A 17,230-nucleotide genomic window follows, 5' to 3' on the forward strand; every position below is an offset into this window, starting at 1 on the left:
AAAATAATGTGAGTACATGTACTTGAAAAATTTACTTATTCTATCAACGTATTTCTATATAATTTATTATCTACAGCACATAATGTTACCTTTGTCCATGACGAATACCCTCGCAAAAGCCATGAGTTCATGGCTGATCGGTTCTTTGACGTTTCCCAATGAAAATTCAGTGGCTCCATTGAGGGCTATTTTTCCTAATAATTCCTTCTTCAGAGATTGCAGCGGGTCATCGGGGCTGATTCCCAAGAGAATTTTGAGAGAGTCGTGCTGATTCTCTGGGTAGACAAAACTGAAACAATAAACACTAACATTAGAAAGAATAAAATCTAGGAAAACAATGAGTTAGTATTGATCGAACAAGAACTTCTTTTTTTGTCCACGTGTTAAAATTGTGGACTAACAATCTCCTCCAGTGCAGCTAATCGCACTTCCGTTTTAAAATGAAATAAAATTTATCATTTCATTTAACGCTCCCGTGGTGTACGGATCTATCAATTTACGCAAGCTTTTTATAATAAAAATATGTCTAAAACGATCAGTAGTGATGTTAGAATTATTGTTAGTAAACTTTTAGTTTATTGTGATGAAGAAAAAGAGTCACAGCTAAAAGGAGAGCTGATACATTATTTTAACACACCTCTAGCATGCGTTGCTGCCATGACAGGTACGTCACTGAGAAGTCTTCTATATGCGCTTATAGCGACTTCCTGTTATCGCCGTTATTACTTGTTGTTGGGCAGTACACCAGCGGATTAATGTAAAAGTATGAGCCTAGGAGGGTTTAAGGGTTTCCATGACCCTCAGAAAAATAAATGTTTCATCAAATATGTTTTTAACTTATTCTGCAACAATGCTACAACACCGATCTACCAACTGCAGAGTTGACATGTGGCGCTCGACTGACACAGTAATTCAATAAGAAAAATGACACCATATTATTACCCGTTGTACTGGAAGAAGAATGCATTTGTACGAATGCCATAAAATATAAACACTTGGTCGTCGACTTTGAAGTCCCGCAAGGCGAAACATTCGGCTTGGTCCATATTCGGGTTGAAGTCAGTTGTAATCTGTAAAATAAAATTTACAATATTAAGGTGATGTCTTTACTCAGCCTTTCTACCAGAGGCACCTAGCGGACATTTATGAAACTTGAATTTGAGACATTTTTTTGATAATTCACAATTTCAACTGTATTAATTAATAAATATGTCGGAAAACATTAAAAAGAATTTTTTTTAAGTCAAAGATAAACCTACAATTTAAAATTATAAAAGTTATTCAAAATTATATTTTTATAAAAATTGATGTTTTTTAAAATTATTATAAAAAATATTAAAACTATAAATTTGTCAAAAATCTCTTAGAGACGATGCTTAGAAAACTTAATAAACTAAATTTTAAAATAATTTAAATATGTAATAATAAGATGGGATCCTTTAACAAATTTACATTTTACAACATTTTTTTTTAATTGTAAGTTTATCTTCGTCTAAAATTATTAAATTATCAAAAAAAAAATTCAAATCGCAAGCTTTGTATTTTTCCGCTAGGTGCCTCTGGTAGGTAGAAGATTCGCCTTAAGTATTCTCATAATAGTACTAATCTAGTATGAAGATTTATTAACAATTTCTGCAAATATACCATTGACTGTTTATTAATAAACGAAAATGCTTACTTCACCACTGGTATGGTTGCACATGTCCCACAATGGAATTAGGGCAACTACATTTTCAGCTGGATTCGCCTCGGATGGGATATTGTTGAGGCGCGTTATCGCCGTGGAGACAGCCCAACTGTGAACAATGAGACAATAACAAATTTAATATATGTGGAGAACGGGTGGGTGCCGATTGAGTCAGTATCCAAAACATCGAATTTTACATTTATTTTAAATAGCTCGAGATTGATGAATTGAAGGTACCTTTCTACCTAGAAGATTTTTTTAATAGTACTACAATATTTTAAGGGTATGCTTAAATAATTTAAGTAATTGGTACGAGTGCAGCTCACCTGCAGAAGATAACCCTGATAGTAATCGATTTCCGATGTGGAATAGCAAAAATAGATTTCTTTCTATTACGTTGTAACCAATAGTAAATAAATATGCTAGTAGAATATGCCAAAGACATAATATTAAATAATATGCACCTTTAACGCAATGTTGGTAGAGTTAATTTTTCAACCAAACTCGCCTCTAGTCATATATTTACGAAACAATGATTTATATGAGCAGACCCAGATGTCTATGACCAGGGTGGTATACGTTGAAACTTTTTTTTGCAGATGTTGCGTTCGATAGTAATTCAATGATTGTAACAGTTAAATACAATATTATATTTTACATTTATTATATAGTGAGCCGAACGTATAATAAAAAAATGTTACTAAAATGGTTGTAAGGTTTACTATGTAGGAAGTTGTAGAGGTTTATAAGCGCGGCAATTTACGAGTACATATTGATTATTATTACACATTTATATCGACAGCTCAATATGCAAACCGGCTAACTCCATTTGGGCAAATTGTTCAGGAAAAAGAAAAAACATAATAATTTAACTATTGAGTGGAATTTAATAATTCCAAAGATTTTTTTGTTTACAAATAAGCTGCAATATGAATTAAAACACTATTTTAGCTTCCCTTTTATATTATAAAGAAAAAAATATATAAAGAGCGAAGTTGTTCCATTTACGATATTGAAAATTTGGCACCTGCAGTTGGGTGTTTTGCGTGAGCATAGAAAAATATTTTATAACAAAATGCCATCAAAATCTCATTATTGGTCAAAAGTGCAGTTGGCTGGTTTGCAGAATAAGCAGTCGATATGCAAATAAAAAAAAACCAGCTACTTACACTACTTTTATTTATTAAGTTGGGAGTCGGGACCAGAAATTTTGGTGCGCTGTTTATCTGACTTTCCACAGATATCAGTTAATTGTGTACAGTATAAGAATTTGAAAAATGCCGTGTCGATCACTAATAAGCTGATTCTTACATGTTGAATTGTAAACAAAAAACACTTGGAGCGATTCGATTTCTTGCGGAAAATTCCGCTAGGTGAAAATAAATAATATAATAATATGTCGTGATGAGGGTTTCCTCTCAACTTTCGCGATTATTCTAAAAAAAAGACCGGCAAAAATTTCCCTCTCGACAGGAAAACATATTTATTTGACGTCAGTATGTATATAATTGATGTAAATATGGGAGATAAAAATATTATCCTTTATAATATAATTTTACATAAGTATACCAAATTTTGAAGCCTGAAATGCGCGCGTTACTTTTGTCCAGTCCAATTTCAAAAAATATTATTTTGAAGTAAAATAATATCACGACAGATGAACGAAACAAATTAAAACAGCGCTGCTATTATTCACACTACGCACTGCAGAAAGAGTTATTAACATTTTTTTCCCAAAGGATGAAAAAGATTTAATGGACGGTCTTCGAAGACTTCTGGGTGTTTGGATGACAGTGGTAAAAATTGATGATGGGATTAGGTAAGTACCAGCTTTACAATATTTTCTGTTATTTACATGAGACATGTTCCGAAATTATAGATGCCAGGATAAAGTTCCTAATAATTAACAAGAGTAGATATATATATTTTTCGTATATCCTTGGAAGGATTTTTCACCTAGTTTAATATTATAAAACAATTAAAGGTAACATTTACATTCATTTACATACAGATTTACTGGCAACAATGGCGTGTAAATTGAACTATCGCAACAATAACTGTATACACACAAAACTGCCGACTGTCTCGCCAATCTCATTCTTCAAGTGTAAGCGAACGCGTTTTTTTATCGTTGTGTGGTGCTATTTGACAGGTTGTGAAAGTCGATAAACGTCAAAATGCCCTGCGCGGTGTAGTTCGTATTTTTTCCGGCAGGTTTGCCACTATCGTTCAACTGTGCATGCGCATTTATGTCGCGCAAGTTGTAGCTATCGCATGCAAATTAATACGTTTTTACGTTTGCATTGCATTGTTATTGTGACGAAAAAACGTACTGCCACCCCAGTAAATCCATGCACGTGTGAACGGGCTATAAGGTTGGGAGATTTTTTGATAAATTCGGAATATTATAAACATTAACAGTGATACGGCCAACAAACCAAATAATTATTTACCGTCACAATTGACAAAATTTAATTTTTACAATCTCCATTCGAATTACATGAATGTTTCAAAATGCCGGATATCTCGTTTCACTCGATGAAAGTTCGATTGAATTCACTGAATTATTATTTTATTAAAACTGTAATAAAATTTAATAAGTAGTGTTGGGCAATAATGTCATGTCCCAAATAGTGATGAGCACTCGGTTACTCAACATTAAATTTCGCAGGAAACCACGACTTAATTTAATGCTTGATTTACTACACTAATAATTAGATAAGCATATTATTATTATATTTTACGGCGATATTTCCAACTTTACCGTTAGTGTTACATCTATCATCGCATTTTACGCGTAAAGAAAATAATCGAAATGTTAAGAATCACATGAGGAAATACATCGAAGGAAATATGAACCTATGTTTAAAGATTTCCTAGATGTCAACCACTTGTAGCTGGAACCGGTGCAAGCTATAATGGTTTGTATGGGATGCTTGCACACGCTGCGTTCGCTACGTCAAACACGCGCTATTCGCAGCGGCAACTTACTCGTCGCTTGATGTGAGCACTGAATACTTAGGTCCAAGATGTGACCTATAGCAGCTAAGTGTGGGTACCTACACAATTGCCAATGATCGTGACTGCCGTAGATGTGGATGATGTGGAAGTCTCGACTTGACTGTAGTGCTATCAAAGAAGAAGTAGTTGTAATATTTCGTTACAATTGTGGGTAGGTACCAGTGGCGAAGAGTGCCTGTTAGAAGTAGGGAAACTATAGGAAACCGAAAAAGGGTGCTAGGACAGTCATACTTAATGGCGGACGTGCTCAGCGTGGGTCAAAATTGAGCTTTTTTCTATTTTCAAAGCATGATCCTGGACATACCTTAAACGTTGTAGATAATCTATTTATATAATTTTGAAGCCTTATTATCCTTTATATTTATTTTAAACATTTGATGACTGCATAAAGTATTTTTATTACATAAAATAGTATTCTTTTGAACCTCTCGCTCTAATGTTTTAGAATATAGTCATATTTTAGTACATAAATGTGCAGTGGTGTTAAGATTTTTTACATTTATTAATTTTTAAACGCATTTATAAAACCATCAGTATAATTTATATCGACATTATTATAGTGAAATATTTACGATAAAAAATTATATTGATAATCTCTGTGATCCCAAATTTGACAAGAATTAGCCATTTTATTATTCCAAAAATGGGCAAGATTAACACATTTGAAGATAATTCTAAAGATACTAATTATCAGCTATGTCTTTGACCAATCAAGTGTGATAAATATCCTATGAATAATGATTGCTTTATAATAATTATTGACCTAAGAATAAGGTAGTGTGCGGTGCTAACGGTAAAGCTCAATTTTGACCTACGCTGAGCATGTCCCCCCTTAAGGGATTTGAAATTGAATTTTGTTTCATGAGTATTTTAGTTACAATTATTTAGTGAACTAAATTTATTTATATTTTACAAATTCTTATCTATCGAGTCACAGAAAGCTTGCAAAATGAGTTATAAATAAATGATGTATATAAACGAAATCAAACTAGATAAAATCTTCTCTTTCGCCCAAACAATCCTTGTGAATAGTAATTTGTGACGTCATCGGCGTATTTAATTCAGATTTTGACTGCATGGGAAGACTGCGATAATCGATATTCCACTGCCTAATTTGATATTTTAGTATTAAGAAAATCTTACAGTTAAATGATTTCCTTACACATCAATGTTAACAAACATTCTAACATGCTAACCTTTTAATTACCACATTTATATAACACGTTAATTATATCTAATGGCCAACGACTCTAAACGGGCCAGTCGCGGTGTTAGTACTAAATGAGTTAAATAAGCGAATATGATAATAATTAAGATGTATTTTTATTAAGGTATTTATTGAGAAAGGCTCTACATTCTAGAATATATAATAAATAAATAAAATAAAAATAAAAAAGCCTTTTTATTTCTTACAGATAAAAAGTAAATGACTAATTTCATTGGTGTGAACAGAGTTAGTAGATTTTATCGAATTACTAGTATTTTCGTAATTTCAATTTTGCCGCCATAAGACTTGGTTAATTATATATTTACACTTTATTAGAAAATTAACACTCTTCATTCTACCGGAAGTTAAATGGAGAAATATAGAGCGGGCGTGGTTGGAAGTGTAACACAGATTTGAACGGAAAGTCATAGTATTATAAAATGATACCAATAGGCACCGGTGATAACTGGCACAAGAATTATTATCCGGTAGCGCTGGAGGTGAAGTATAAACTATGAAACGTTAGAAACTTGAATGGGTTTCCGATTGTCCAGTATTAAATAATTAAAATTGAATGAATAAGGTAATACGATTTTGAGACGATTCGAATTAGTATCACTATCCTATTCTGTGACCTAAGGATATTGTCTGTGGATAAAAATAATATACTTACATTATGCGCAGTCCACTGTCTAAAGATTCACACGATTTTTGTAGCTTTGGCTTGCGGTGACAAAGAATGACACGTAAAGCATTAAGAAAGTATTTTAGTAAGTATCTACCTATTTGATAGTTATCACATTTAGAGCTATGGCTGAATGGGAAAAGCATGGGAGAAAAAACAGCAGAGAAATAATTCCTATGCTAATATTTTAGTTGGCATTATGAAATGTGAGTTATTAACTTTGGGTAAAAATAGCCGGACAATGATAGTATAATAAAAATATTTTTGGGTGGATCAGTTTTTTACTGAAGGTCGTTGAAGTACTTAGAGGATTTGCAAGAGAGAATTACAGATGACTTATAATCTCAAGGATGACTGGTCAACAAGAACGGCCGACGGTATTAGACTATCAGAGATCATTGTTTTATAAAATCTTGTATATCATTCTTCTATAACACACTAGAGAGTTGTATCGCACCGCGTACAATATAAAAAAAGTTTCAATCAATAAATCGACAACAAAATAAAATGCACTATGTTGATACGGGCTGTCAAAACAGTGGCCGCCAGCAGTGTTGTCATGTTTACTGACATTTTACTAAATCTACTGAATGAAACATTTTCGCGGTTTTTTTATTTTAGAAAACACTCGTGAGATTGTAACAATAGTACGATTTGAGAGTTACTAATCTATTTTTCACCAAGAGAAATCATCGAATCTCTTGAATTTTGAAAATTTTATTTTGCAACACTACAAAACCCTCTTTACCATAGACCAGAAAGCGAAGTCCTAACCTATGAGGATGGCGTATCAACGAGGTTTTAACATTGTTTTACATAATACCTACATGATTCAACAAAACAAAATTTCTCTTTACCAATATTTAAGGAGTTTTCTTTTAAGTTTACTTGAAAACCTGTATCTGCTCTGCTATAAAAGAATAATAATTTATCGATTTACTCGTTTGGCCAGTTTCAAAGTTTCAAAGTGCTTATTCAGAATCTTAATCTGCAATATATTACACAATATACTATAGTTTCTGTTAGTAACTACATATATTGCCAGTAGGCTATTTGAAGGTATATATTAAATTTTAACCTAAGTAATCTTTGCTACACATAGCTCACATTTCATGAATACAGTTTTATAACAGAGTTTTATTAAAATTTATGGCGTTTTGTTGACTTGTCACGGAAAGTTGGAATATAGATAAAAATGTATTTATGTTCAGCTTACAGTTCATATTAACTATCTCAATTTATTATTCTTGCTATTTAAAATGCGATCAAACTATAAATAATAATATTTCTTCATCATCTCTCTTTTATGACGAACAGTGAAAGTTATAAGATAATACAATAATGAGACAGCAATAATTAAATACTATAAAATAATACAATAATGAGACAGCAATAATTAAATACTATAAAATGAATAAGTACAATATGATAACGGGCAAATCTCTAAGCGGATACTTAGGGCCGTTTCAGACGGGACACCGGTGTCGCGCTCGTGTATAATAATGAGGCCTTTGTATGCGAATAAAGGGGCCTTTGTATTATGTTTTTGAACGCCCCAGAGCTAATGAGTCAACGCGTGTCCGGTACACTTTTCCGTCAGCCGCTACATTCTCAAGCCGCCGATACACTTGTTTTTATTACCGCAGTCAGTTTTATATTGTAATTTATAACGCGAAATTATGCGTTGACTCATTAGCTCTGGGGCGTTCATTACCATAATACAAAGGCCCCTTTATTGGAATACAAAGGCATCCTATATTATATACGAGCGCGACACCGGTGTCCCATCTGAAACGGCTCTAACTTAGTACCTAGGTAGGTACCTACTTAACTAAGTACCAATTCCAAATTTTAAATATACCGATATATTAAACCTACAACTATGAGTACATATATTATGGTTTTCAATTTCCGTTTGGTCGGAAACTACTAGGCCAACAAGGGACTGAAACTTGCACAGCTAATAGGATACACTGTTGGTGGGAATTTGATAGTTTTATCTTTTCTGGTGCTCCAAACGTGATGTGTCCCCAATGCCCATACAACCTTCATCCACACTTTTTTGTTAACGCCCTGTCAATTTGAAACTTTCACCGATATATACCTCATACTGTGTCTATATATAAATGCCCAAAAATTTTTGGGCATTTATTTTTCGAGATAATTAACAATGACAAGTTTATTACACGATATCTCCAAAGAAACAAAATTAGTTTAAAAAATTAAATAATAAAAGGGCGCGCATATCATCAAAATTTGATTGTGTTTAGGAAAAAGGGCGTAACCCACACAGAACAAATTTTACAGGAGAGGCAAAAAACGTTTTTTGAATGATTTTGGTTCAATATTAATAAAAAAATAGTCACAGACATTGGGTGCATGATGATTGATTATTTAGTGTAATATCTTTTCGATCTACTAATAAGTAAAGAAGTTGTTACAGAAAAATCATTAAAATTGAGGGAAAATAGTTTTTTCCTTAAATTAAAACATAATTAAAACTCAATTAAAACCTGAATTTAGATAATAAATCGGCATTTGCGGCTTACTTCCTTTTTACAGGACGTGTATTTAGTTGTATACATTGTTAATATCTAATAAAAGCACTTTTCGAAAAATCGAGGGTTACGTCCTTTTCCCTAAACACAGTCGAAATATAAATTAGCATAAATCACACCCAGCATCCCGGGACGTTGGCTCGCTTTAAATACTAAACTCATACATTTTTGTGGTCCAATAACTGTAAGTTGTTGAAAATAGTTTGGGAGTAATTACACTAAGCAATGAAACACGTCACAAAAACATCCAGACTTGAGAACCTCACTAGGAATTTAACCCATAACCCTCCTGTATTGAGAAGCCAGCGGTTTGCGCATTGGACTACTAGAGCCGCTAAAACACTAAATGTCTTAGTTGTGTGCGTTCTTGATAAATTTAGTAGTTTATTAATACCATTTAAGTATGATTTTATTGAGGTAGTGTGGTTGCTTTTATAAACTTTGATGGCTCTAACAAAAGTCCTTAAAACATGTTTATTAATCATTACAAAGAAACACTTCAGATAGCGTAATTAGTAGTTTCGCCTTATACAATATTATATCATGGATTGATAACTTCATGTATAATGGCACGAATCTCACTCGATCCCGCTTTTTTCTAGGATTCTAATATGTAAGTATGTTTCTGAGGCTTTCAATAAAAAGAATCATATTCTAAAAATATTGTGTATGTTTAGTATTGAGTAAAAAAATACATTTATTAATATTAAAATTAATGGCCTATAGAAGATTTATAGTACTAATATGTATAAGATTGGAGAATTTCACTTAATATTCATCACTCGAGTCAAAATTTCTTTACATCGCTTTATTATGCATTTGGATCACTAAATTCACTTATGAGCCGTAGCTCCGGAAGTGATCGATGGAAATTTTTAATCGATAACAAAAGACCGGAGAAATTAGATAATTTATATTATTCTAAATAACTTTCACTGGTCAGTGATATACAATATACATAAACAATAATTAATAATAATTGATAACGCATTTTATTGATCCAGTAAATAATATAGATAGTAACGGCATTACGATTAATTTTAGAGCTGTGCCTTGATTGCAACATCTCTATATATATAAAAATCTCGTGTCACGATGTTTGTGGTCTAACTCCTCCGAAATGGCTCGACCGATTTTTATGAATTTTTTTATGTATATTTGTTAGGTATGAGAATAGGTCAACAAGTATATTTCATACCGCTAGATGATTAGGGTATCTCTATCCAGAAAAATTTTCTTTTATTTTTTTGACAATTTTTTTTTGTATTTTTTTTTATTATTTGGCATAAAAAATACCTATAATTCTAAATTTTCACCCTCCTATCCCCACCCACCCATTTTTTAATCGCGATTATATTATTTTTGTATGAACAAATTTAGCCGTCGTTCGTATTTCAAACAGAACGAAATTATTTATGTTGTTGAATGACAGATGGCGCTACGTCCGAGAAGAATTCAAGAGAAGCGTCGCGTCATTTTGACATTTCATTCGGCATGTCACAACGCAGTGCGTGCAAAAATTTGTACGATTTATTTTAATGTATCTATTTTTATGTGCGTGTATCAAAGTCACAATGCCAGCAAGACGCAAGGGGGGCCATTTGGGCCGTCGAACGAAAAAAGCAACAAACATGCAAAATAGTAGAGCAGAAAGAACAGACGAACAAATCCAACAAGATAACAAAAATGTGCGTGTAAGCATGTCGCAATTGCGTGCATCTCAATCACAAGAGGCACGAGCTGAACGAAATCAACAACGACAATTGGAACGGAGCCAAGCGCGCCGGTTCGTAGTTAACACACGCAGAGCAAATGACCGACAACGCCAACAAGTACAACAAACATTTATATCCTCTTCGTTCCTTCGTCTCGCATTCGAATACGAGCCAGATATTGAATATTCCGCTCATCCGAAAGTGCTGATTGGTGCTATGGATAAAGAATGTCCCCATTGTCATGCGCTCAAATTCAAACATGAGTCAGCCGGGATGTGTTGCGCATCAGGAAAAGTGCAACTACCAGAAATTGAGATACCACCAGAACCATTGAACGGCTTGCTCATCGGCACGGTTCCAGATTCAAACCTGTTCCTGAAGTCCATTCGGACATTCAATTCATGCTTCCAAATGACTTCGTTCGGAGCAACAGAAATAGTTCACAATACTGCGGCAAATGGTCAACAATTCCATTCTACGTTCAAAATCAAAGGCCAGGTATACCACAAAGTAGGCTCATTGCTGCCAATGCCAAACGAACCACATAATTTTTTACAAATCTATTTCATGGGCGGTGAGGACATCAATCATGTGGATGCACGTTGCGGCTACAATAGCCTCAATTCGCCTAATGCCAAGCACATCGTCGGCGAACTGGACGCCCTGTTAAATGAGCACAATGAATTATTGAAATTCTTCAAAGCACACATGCACGAATTGCAAAGTGACAATCATGCTATTGTCATCAATACTGATAAAACACCAGCTGGAGAGCACGTGCGTCGATTCAATATGCCTGTTGTTGACGACATTGCTGGAATCATGGTTGGCGACCGCACATCGACGCGAGAAATCGTGATTCGAAGAAGAAACAATAATCTGGAGTTCACCGCTGACACACACCGTTCATACGACGCTCTCTAATATCCGCTAATTTTCTGGAAGGGACAAGACGGATATTGCATAAACATTAAATAACGAGATCCTGTCACAGGTAATTCATTCATTATGAACATCATTACTCATTTTGAATTGAGAAAATGAATGTTGATGTTTTTTTGTTTTTATCGGCGGTCATCGTCTACAGCGCTCTATTCCTTTTTCTGTCATAGATCCCATCCCCACACACTTACGATACATTCGTTATTTTTTATTTAACAACCAAAATATTCACTAGAAATAATTTATATGGCAGAACAACGTTTGCCGGGTCAGCTAGTTATTTTATAATACTTTAAAATCAATACTGAATATTATACATATTTGGCGGTAGACGACTTGTGGAGGAGATAGAAGGTCGTAGATGCTTGGATGCTGTGAGGAGAGAGTTTATTGGTCGACACGAGAATACAATAAATACAAAAATAAAGATGTCAGCGTGAGATTATAATCACGGATACGGAGGTACTGGTGAGATCGATGTGATCAAGAGATTGATTATATTATTAATGAACTGAAAGACATGATTCGATTGGAACGTCGGTTGATTACGTCGATTGAAGGACTCGTGACGATAGTAGTGCGTCGCATGGCGGACTCGATGAGTGAGTGAGTTTCATGGATTGTCCTTCCAAAGTATACAAATGCAGTATATATATTATAAGATTTATATTGTCGCAATTAACAAATCATAACAGACTACTGATCGAATTATGATTGAGGAAATTATGACGATTATTATTGCTCTATTGTTTTGTTTTGACAACAAAACATACATATTAAAGTATGTCATTCATTTAATGCTGAGTGATAAGATTGCTACACATATTCTGAAGTACGAGGGTGTGTCAATAAGTCCTTAGAAAAGCCGACAGGTGGCGCGACTAGTACTGTAAGCGGTTTGTTTTCATGCAGCGGCACTACCGATTCAGTATGCTGCGAAGTTTCAATCAGATTGGTCGGGTTGTTGTTTTTTATTTTCGTACATTTAAAAAAAAAATTTGCTTGTTTACAAAAATGGAGAAAATTGAGTTTAGAGCTGTTATTAAACATTTTAATATAAAAGGGTTAACAGCAAAGGAAATAAAAAATGAGTTGGATTTAGTTCACGGCATATCTGCTCCTTCACTTGCAACTATTTATAACTGGTTAAATGAATTTAAACGTGGTCGTACATCAACAAAGGATGAACCACGCTCAGGACGTCCTGTAGAGGTGACTACACCAGAAATGATCAATAAAATCCACGATATGGTGTTAAGTGACCGAAGATTAAAGTTGAGTGAGATAATTGAAGTTACAGGGATCTCAAAAGGTAGCGTCATTTCTATTTTACATGACAAATTGGGCATGAAAAAAGTTTCTGCAAGATGGGTGCCGCGTTTGCTCACAGTCGACAATAAACGCAATAGGGTGGTGGCCTCTAAAGCCCTGTTGTCGCTCATGCAACGCAATCCGGATGAATTTTTTCGTCGCTTTGTGACTGTAGATGAAACATGGATACACCACTATACTCCCGAGACGAAAGAACAGTCAAAGCAGTGGATTGCGAAAGGCGAACGAAAGAAGGCAAAAACCGTAAAATCAGCTGGTAAGGTTATGGCTACTGTATTTTGGGATGCACGTGGAATTATTTTCGTTGACTATTTGGAAAAAGAAAAAACAATAACAGGGGATTATTATGCATTTTTATTGGACCAGCTAAAAAACGAAATTGAAGAAAAACGGCCTCATTTAAACAGGAAAAAAATCCTCTTTCATCAGGACAGCATCAGTGTTCACACATGTTTACGATCAATGGCTAAAATTGAAGAATTGAAGTTCGAATTGGTCGACCACCCACCGTATTCGCCAGATTTAGCCCCCCAGTGACTTTTTCCTTTTCCCAAACTTAAAAAAATGGCTAAGTGGACAACGTTTTTTTTCAAATGAAGAAGTCATCGATCGGACAAATGCTTATTTTGAGGACCTTCCGAAAACTTATTTTTCTGACGGTTTAAAAAAAATTGAGAAACGTCTAACCAAGTGTATTGAGCTCCAAGGAGATTATGTTGAGAAATAAAAAAAAAATACAAAAATAAAAACTGTTTTAATGCTTTTTTCTAAGGAATTATTGACCCACCCTCGTATTATGACTGCAGCATTTTTCATTGAAAATATACGGAAAAGCCTCCGAAACACAGATCATAGAAATATTCTTCAGAGAAATATATAACCACTAGAAAAAATCTTTTTGAAAAAAAATATTACACCCAGCAGGATCAGAACCTGTGCCTTGTAGGATTCGCGCCCATGTGCACTGACCACTATGCTATACGTGTCCTATCTAATTGCGACAAAGTTAACTAACGAATGGTTTTTATAATACTATCTGAAGCGCTTTCTAAATTCAGTTATTATGGCAAGTACGTTATAGATATTATTGTCATCAGTATCACAACCTCTAGGAATTATTTTATAATTTAAGGCTTATTTAGCTCATTTATGTACTTTCTTGTACTCATATAATATATCGTCACCTTACTATTAAGACCTCGTAAGTCCGAAATTATGAAAAAATTAAGTTTGTTCGACAAAATTTAAACAAAAAAACATTTTAAATCATAATATAAAAACTTCAGTTCTCTAGACTGGTATGCTGTCATCTATCGACAAATTTAAAAAAAATCGTAGGTCTCGTGGTTTCAAACATGGAATTAAAACCTCGTATTTCACAACCAGTGTTAGTAGATTCATCGATTAGAGAGGTGTTTAAAATATGGCTTTCATTACGTTTTTCCATCCCCTCAACATTCTTCTCAAACAGACTTAAGAGGTTTTAATAGTATGGTGACGATATATACATTTTATTTGACTTATTTTTCTTTATATTATGTTACACGACGTCATAATGTGAACAAAATGAATTGAATTGAAATCGTTATGACGGAAATACTTCCTTCCCATTAAGGTCCCCCCCTCTTTCCGAAGATGATTTGATATCACCATGGATATTAAATTTATACACTTGAGTAAGAATAACATGATAATTTGTACACGTAACATCGCAAAGCATCATTTCCCACGCGACATTTCAGGCGTGAGTTGGCAGTATTATTATTTTTCAGATGAAAAGCGTAAAATGAGAACGAGATGTGAGAACAAACAAAATTTTAACTAAAACAAAAGTATAATATACTTAACTAACTGAGCGGTTAGGAAGAAATTATTTCAGCTAAAACAAAGGTGCAGCAACAGCGAAGCAGTGATTATTTTTACATTCAGCTCATTAAACCTGCCTCGTTGGAAGGCTTTGTTGATAATTAACGAGGTCAGTAAACAAAATAAAAATGATCTAGGAAAATAGTAACTATGTAGTAACAACAACCTATACCTAGGACCATGGCCCCCACATGGGAGGAGGTTGACAGGGCTGTAGCCTGGCGCTTGGGCTCAAGGGGGCGGCATGGCGGGTCAACGAGATAAATGAGATAAACACTCATTACAAATTTGTTGTAATTGTAAATAAAGCTTTTTTACTTTAAGAATACGAAAATTTAAAAATATGTGATTATACGATGCAATTTTTCATTATTGTGTATCAATACTCAACAATTCCATAATTCGAGTGAATGTATTAAGAAATAAAAAAAAATCGTTAAGAAAACACTGAATACCCCTAAATGCCTTCAAACACCATTTTTAAAACGCTACTGTAGAACATCACACTGCTTTTAACCTTAGCGATAGGTAGAGTATATGCTTCATAACTTTGCACTCCAGCTCTAGGAAGAAAATGGTGTAATATATTTTAAAAATATATATTTTTTTACCACGTTTTTATTAGCTCGTCTTCTTGTTTGTCCAGTACAAATTTTTTCTTGTTTGTTCAATACAAATCTTGCAATCGATGGATTTTTAACTAACTTCCCGACTAGCTAGACATTTGAAACTTTTAGAATATATCAGAACACGATGACAATACATTCTTTTAATACTTTTAGCCATCTATAAGCAGAATTGAATTCATTTTCAGTTAATTCTGTTTTGTATGGAAAGTGATTTTGGAAAAAAAATCGTAAAAAGTAAAACACTATTATTGGTTGCTAAGGGGGTCCTAGCAACTAAATTATTAATATATACGTGCGTTACTATGGAAGTCATTATGAAATGTCAAAATGACATTTCAGTATTCTATATTTATTCAGTATTTCTATCAAGTACAAAAAAGTATTTATTAATACATAGAATTGTCAAGTTTATATGATTCAACAGAAAATTTAAAAACGTGGTAAGTATATAAAAAGTTATTTTTATCTTGTAATTATTTACATATTATTATCTATTCATTTGATCTAATTTTATGCGAAGTAATCAGGAAAAAAGAAGTATCAGTATAGTAAAAAGTGCAAAGTTATAAAACGTATACTCTACCGAAGGGGCCCCGGCAAAGATCCTGGCGTGTGGGCCCGCTTTAGAATGTGGGGGTCATTTCATATTTGGTAATTTCTACTATGTCAATAAATCAGTTCATTCTGAAACAACCCCCCATACTAAAAAGTACAAACAATCCACCTCTCTCTCATGTGATTCCTCCCCGTATTCGTACGGAGTCAAAGGGCGGTTTGTTAGGATATACGTCATTAATTATATAAAAGTGTATGTTGTAGATGCCGTTATTTCATAAATAATGAATATATTACGTTTATGATGTATGATTTATAAAAAAATAATGATAAGCTTGACCTACACTCATTTATGTTAATTTCCATATCTTTTCACTTTAAATAATCAAAATGCGCATCGCCATTAAGCATTAAAATATTGGATTTATACGATATAATATAGTGAAATAAATATAAATGAAAAAGTTTCCGCTTGGGTCGGCTAAATGAGCGAAATAAAATAATATATCATTATCACTATCGCTGTTTAGTTGGGTCAAAAGATTCCATACAATGGATGATGACGATGCAACAATGGTCTGAGCTGCAAACAATCAAAAGAAGAAGCAGAGCAATTAGAAAACTAATTTGAATTTGGTTGATATTATTAAAATATAATTTTTCTCCTGCCTCTGGCCAGAACGAGCAAAAAAACGAAAGTATACGGATAAAAGTAACATGGATTTATAAAACACAATACAATACAACACGACGTTAGTCGAAAAATTCGGTGCATTGTTGCAAACAAATTTTTCATATATACTTATCTATAATTAATATGCTATGAATAAAAATAGACTATTGTTTAGCTCGAACCAGTAACGTATAGTAAATTCATGAGAATACATAATTGTATAAATTCATTTATGTACTTTTAAAAAAAATGGACAAATAAATTCGAGTAAATGCGAAAATGAGAGAGATTTGATCAAATACTGATTTTATCGCTGCGGAAACGCCTTAGACGAAAAAATTGACTTAACGAAAAAATACG

At 33.5% G+C, this 17,230-nt stretch overlaps 1 protein-coding gene across 1 annotated transcript in view; it reads right to left on the bottom strand.

Annotated features, from left to right (window-relative positions):
• The window catches only part of Setd3 (SET domain containing 3), a 96,809-nt gene that overhangs the window by 6,375 nt on the left and 73,204 nt on the right, over positions 1 to 17,230 (bottom strand). Inside the window, exons 5-7 of the mRNA XM_085948775.1 lie at positions 1,679 to 1,796; positions 943 to 1,070; positions 90 to 289 (exon numbers count right to left, since the gene is read on the bottom strand). Coding sequence (XP_085804901.1) covers positions 90 to 289; positions 943 to 1,070; positions 1,679 to 1,796 — 446 coding nt within the window. The remainder of the gene's footprint in view (positions 1 to 89; positions 290 to 942; positions 1,071 to 1,678; positions 1,797 to 17,230) is intronic.

This window comes from Rhyacophila brunnea, unplaced genomic scaffold (assembly GCF_057557595.1).
Source record: "Rhyacophila brunnea isolate RB1 unplaced genomic scaffold, BYU_Rbru_1.0 scaffold_21, whole genome shotgun sequence".
NCBI classification, from domain to species: Eukaryota; Metazoa; Arthropoda; class Insecta; order Trichoptera; family Rhyacophilidae; genus Rhyacophila; species Rhyacophila brunnea.